The sequence below is a fragment of the Erpetoichthys calabaricus genome, chromosome 4 (genome assembly GCF_900747795.2).
Source record: "Erpetoichthys calabaricus chromosome 4, fErpCal1.3, whole genome shotgun sequence".
NCBI lineage: Eukaryota > Metazoa > Chordata > Cladistia > Polypteriformes > Polypteridae > Erpetoichthys > Erpetoichthys calabaricus.
The window spans coordinates 38,571,651-38,577,751 of NC_041397.2; the positions used below are offsets into that span (position 1 = coordinate 38,571,651).

Genomic DNA, 6,101 nt, shown 5'->3' on the forward strand with positions numbered 1-6,101 from the left:
ACTATCTTATTGCTAGGTTTGATTCCAGCATTTCAGGTCTCATGATGTCAGATAATATATGTGTGGGTGAATGAATTAATGGATAGAGAGAGATTGTCATATAATTTTTTAACCTGCTTAATCCAGATCAGGGTTGCAGGTAGGACTGGTGCCTATTCACAGCTGGCATAGGGCACAAGGCAGGAATAGACCCTGGTGCTGGTCCATTGCAGGGAGAACATACATTCCCACATACCAAACACACACTATAGGGCCAATTTAGTGTCACCAGTTCACCTAACCTACATGTCTTTGGACAGTTGAAGGAAACCAGAGCATCAGGAGAACATCCATACAGACATGGGGTGAACATGCAAACTCCATGCAGGGAAGACCCGAGACGTGAACCCTGGCCTCCTTTCTGCAAGGCAGCAGTACTAGAACTGTACCACTGTGCCACCCTAGAAAGAGATTATTACAAAGAATAATTATAGTTAAAGTAACATTTGCTAATGAATCTATGTTGGGGAAAGCAATATATTGAAAAACAAACTACACTACATAAGCATGGAAAATTCTAGAGTGGGTTTAGAGAAGAGACATGAACAATTTTCTAGAAATGAAGACTTGTTACAAAAATTTACAATGAAAAAGGAAAAAACATAAAGATCAAAAAGTGCAAAAAAGTTGTTTGTTAATTGAAACTATAGACTTACTTAGACTGCGGTGGGTTGGCACCCTGCCCAGGATTGGTACCTGCCTTGTGCCCTGTGTTGGCTGGGATTGGCTCCAGCAGACCCCCGTGACCCTGTGTTCAGATTCAGCAGGTTGGACAATGGATGGATGGATGGATGGACTTACTTAGACTTAGTTCCTCCCATGCCGGGTGGCTCATTGGGTGCTAAGAGATCACCAATGAATTCTGTCAGCGGCAGCGGCTTCGGCTTCGTCCCATGATATGTCGGATATAGCGGATAGGTCTTCGTTGAAAAAACGCCACCATGTTTGTTTTGGGCGGCTACGCTTTCGTGTGAATTGAAACTATAGTCAATTGAAACTATAATCAAATAAAAATCAAACCAAAAGTCTTTATTTATTTTTTTGCACCATTAACAGCACACACAATTACAGGACACTTTTCAGCACTAACAGAACTAATACATAATAATTTGTTTAAGAATTTCATTATAAGCGAAATGTATTACTGGTAGATGCCATTAAACTATCAGTATACCTAGCAGTTGTTACAGGTGTAGAAAGGAATTTTAAGGAGAGTAAAAGTATAAAAAATGTACATTGAAACACTTTGTAACAGATTTTACTGTCAAATAAATATAAATATACTATAACTTCGAATTTCTTGTTACGTAACAGTCATATTTTAAACTAACGTCAACAATTCAGTGGGTGAATATCTTTACAAAATATTGTTTACTTCATTTATCTATTGACTATGTACTTCAACCATAACCAAGCTGCAAACTGAAAAAATGTTTTCTGAAATCTACATCTACTCTTGGGCGGCACGGTGGCGCAGTGGGTAGCGCTGCTGCCTCACAGTTGGGAGACCTGGGGACCTGGGTTCGCTTCCCGGGTCCTCCCTGTGTGGAGTTTGCATGTTCTCCCCGTGTCTGTGTGGGTTTCCTCCGGGCGCTCCGGTTTCCTCCCACAGTCCAAAGACATGCAGGTTAGGTGGACTGGTGATTCTAAATTGGCCCTAGTGTGTGCTTGGTGTGTTTGTGTGTGTCCTGCGGTGGGTTGGCACCCTGCCCAGGATTGGTTCCTGCCCTGTGTTGGCTGGGATTGGCTCCAGCTGATCCCCATGACCCTGTGTTCGGATTCAGCGGGTTGGAAAATGGATGGATGGATGGATATCTACTCTTTCAAATCATTATCGATTATTTGAAATTCAAAGTTATTTAGCCATAATATAGGTTTTCTTTTAAGGCTGGAAGGACAGGTGCTTCTTTTTTGATTTTGCTGTTGTGAGTACTCTTAAAACTCCTTGCTATCTCACTCCACCTCTCCACACTTTCTGAGTTCTGACAGAGAACTGAGTAGAGGCCTTTTGTCTTCACACAATCACTTTTAGTGTGAAGAACAGACACCCAGTGTTCACTCCTGGATGCAGACATGATCTTGACAGGGACATGGGAGTAATATAAAGGAAGGTTGAAGACAATACACACAACTTATCAAAACATTGAAGCCAGATCACCAAAGAATATCCCCAGAAATTCAAACTCCAACTCTAACACATATTTTTCCTACTTAATTTTAGGATTCTTCAACATCACCTTATTATTAACCCACAACCTTTTCAGGGTTTATATTTTATGATGGTATTTGATATAAAACTAAAATAGATAGATGGATAGATAGATATGCATAATAAACGGAAATTAAATAGGTAACTTTATGAATACAGTAAGTCACATGTTTACATTACCCCAGAAGCATCACATTCAGGATTGTTTCAAACGGCCTTTACAAACTTCACTCAAACTTTTTGTATGACCTGAAAATTATTTATACAATTTTCTAGTCATATTTAAGTTTAACAGGTTTTAAGCCGGCTTACTGATTATTATCTAATATTTTTAGTGGTTCGAAACGAAATACATTTCTTCGAATTTCCTTTGTATTAATTCCATAAATTATTGGATTCAAGAGCGGCGATGTAATCATTATCAGTATTCCTATTGAGTTACGTATATTTGTATTTGTAGATGGATAGCGTTGTGCTATAACTGTAAATAATACGATTACTTCGTAGAAAATATACACAGTCAAATGTGTAGCACAAGTGTGAATGGCTTTCCGCTTACTGTTGTTGTCACGTTTAATCAAGCAGGTATAAAGAATTTTACCGTATGTCCAAACGATTGTCGTGAACGAAAAGGTACTAAGGAAGTAGGTTGTTGCCAATCCGAAAATGCTATTCAAAGTTGTGTCAACACAGGACAGTGAAAAGAGTGAAACATTGTTGCAGAATATTAAGAGTATTGTTGTACCGCATCTCGGAAGCCTCACTGTTAGTCCAAGCGTAATGACAATTAAAATAAGCGCAACTCCCCACATAAAGCAGCACAGTTTGACCAGAGTTGTCCCAGTCAGGATTGCGGTGTACCGAAGTGGGTTACAGATAGCAACGTACCTGTCGTAGGCCATCACGATTAATATTAATTTGGAGGCTGTGCCATAAAAATGAATACAAAAAGCCTGAGTAAAGCATAGTTCAAAGGAAATCGATTTCACTTCTGCGAATAAATCCACCATCAGCCGAGGCAACAAAGCAGTGCTTCCAATTAAATCACAAAGTGACATGTTGCACAACAATATATACATTGGCTCGTGCAGGTGTCGATTAACAATAATCACCCGCATTACTGAAACATTTCCAACAACAATAGTAAAATATATGGTGAAAAAGAAAAGAAACACGGGAATAACCATATTTTCCTGAAAACTGAAGCCTTCTAAGTATAAAATAGAAGTGTTATTTTGGGCAATGAAACCCATCATGTTTTGGATGGAGAGAGGAATAAAACTTTCGATGTTCTTAAACCAAAAAAATAAACAAAAAAAAGCTACAAGGTGAAAGTAAAAGTTTAGCTAAACACCTCCTGTGCATTCAGTATAACGAATTGATTGTTTTCAATATAACATTAATTTTAAAAAATGTCTTGCATTAATGCTTGCCATTTGTCTTTTTTTAAGTGTAATTTAGAATGTTTCCTTCCAGATTTAGTAGCAAACAGCTTAGTAAAAAGAAAAAAATATTTACCCTCATTCTTCAGAATTGTCGACTTAGCATTGCCTATTCAAAATGAAGGCTTAAACACAGTATACAACAAACGACATGTTAAGTTATACAGCACAGGTAAATAGCAATTATTGCAAAATGCACTAATATTATGACAGTTATACGTGTACGGAGTTATTGTGTTTCACTCAAAGCTCTTCCAGACCTTTCTCACAGCAAAATAAAGATTGCCGAAACTCCTGTCGCGTTTATATTCACCGTCGTAGGATTTAGAAATCAGACTTAATGAGTCCCAGGAAACCGAATTCTGTTTCTTTGTTATAGTTTAAAGAAAAACAACAACAACAACAACAACAACAACAACAACAATAATAATAATAATAATAATAATAATAATAATAATAATGCTTTATATTTTTAAGAAGGAAGAATGATTTAAAAAACCAGAAAATGTATAAAAATAGTACATTTCTAATACAATTAACACCGTTCTTTACCATGCACCTGCAGACGTAGCATGAAATGAATCAGTTACAAATCAGCTGCACATTTAGAATGAAAAATCTATGTTAAATGAATGTAGATTCAAATGATGCATCGATATTTATTTAAAACTAATACTGTAAAAGCAAAATGTCAGAAATCACAGAAAAGTTTTTTTTCCAAGTTATAAATGTGACCCTTTAATAACACAGAAATATCCAGTGTATTCACAAAATTCTATGTTCTTGCATTCTTGTGCTGCTAAATTCTTTTATGGTCATGTTTAACCATGATTCAAATTTTGTCTTTGTCATGTAATAAATTATATTTTATCTCATTACTTTAAAATAGTTTCTTATTGTATTTGTTTTTATTAGAATGTTACATGAAGGGAGCTCTAGAGCAATCTGATTAATTCATAACTAGAATTAAAATATTGCTAACTGTAAAATGGCAAAATGCATTTTTGTAAAATATAAAATAGATTGCAAATATTTACTGTAGGAAAGTCTTCACGTGTTGTTGCCTCAAATGGTAAGCCACACATACCCATACTACACAGTGTACACAGTGTACACTTTTACAAAGTTAAAATATTATTTAGATTAATTTCACAATGGTACTTATCGTCACATGCATGTGCATAGGAGACAGTTTAAAGGCTTTTGTGATGTTTGTTCTCCGTCAATTCAGAGGTTGGCCTTGTGTTATAATGTCCTCTCTTTTTCTCCTTCTGCAGACAGGAAGATTGACTGCTGTCCTTTCTGATGCCACTTCTGGTTTCCTCCTGCCTGGACCTGATTCTTCCTGCCTGTTTGCCACATACCCAGAAGAACCACCATCTTAGGCAGTCCACCATATGAGACTCATGTTTGAAAGACGTTTTGCATTTTACATGCATTTTATTTGTACTTTTGCCTCTTTCAATTATATAGGGTTTGTTTAAGGGTGCCCCAAAATTCTAACAGTTTCTGTAGTGCTCTTACACTATCTATTATGGAAGAAGTTTAAAGGGCACCTCCCCCAAATGGGTGTCCCATATAGGCAGTAAAAACAGGCAGGAGAAAGTGTCAATCATTATTCTTTATTATTTAAGTCTTGCAAGAGGCAACACAACATATTTTATTAGCAAGTGTTACAAAGGAAAGGAGCATCCTCTGCTCTATATTTATGCAATTCATTGATTATATCACAATTCATAGGAATCTATTACATAATTAGAAAACTTTTAACATGATTGGTTGTACCCAGTTGCTAACGTGACATGACAAATGTTGATACCTTAAACCCTCAATAACCACAATTAGCCCCGTCCACTAGGTTGATTGATAGTCCATGTCCTCATCCAGTTAGAAACCAGGTGTCTAAGTTCCATGCATTTGTAGTAGTAAACAAGGTTGGGCAAGCAGTCTCCACTTATTTGTCCAGCGTCCACTTCTTTGACAACAACATATGGCTCTGGAGGTTGTGCCACCTTAGAGGATCTCCTTTCCTTCTGCCTTTTTGTTTGCATAGTGGTTTGGTGCATTTCAATGGTTTCCAAGAACCTCTCCATATTAGTTTAGGACTGCCAATGGACTGGCCATGAAAAATGTTTGTGGAGTATGTGAATAAGTATGTGAATAAGGAAATCTTAGGCCACCATCTTGAATATATGCTCCACTGTATGTACATCAGGGCTGTCCAGCAAGCCAGCTTTCCTAAGATGTCAATATCGTGCGTCCGAGGTTGTGTTTTGGGGTTGAACTACCAGCCTGGCAGACATTCACTTTATCAGAACCAATTCACTATTGTTTTATTTGAGTACACATCTATCTCTTATTACAACCTAATTAACTGCTGCAGAAACAGAATTGCAGAATCAAAAGTAGGA

General features: G+C 37.0%; 1 protein-coding gene across 1 annotated transcript; it reads right to left on the reverse strand.

Moving 5' to 3' along the window:
* Positions 1-2,370: 2,370 nt before the first annotated feature.
* Positions 2,371-3,505, reverse strand: LOC114651010 (olfactory receptor 142-like). The gene has a single exon (XM_028800963.2). The coding sequence runs from the start codon at positions 3,502-3,504 to the stop codon at positions 2,557-2,559; it is 948 nt and encodes a 315-aa protein (XP_028656796.2). The 5' UTR covers position 3,505; the 3' UTR covers positions 2,371-2,556.
* Positions 3,506-6,101: the final 2,596 nt, after the last annotated feature.

Excerpts from the sequence above, each read along its gene's own strand:
- LOC114651010 (XM_028800963.2), bottom strand. The coding sequence starts at position 3,504 with ATGATGGGTTTCATTGCCCAAAATAACACTTCTATTTTATACTTAGAA.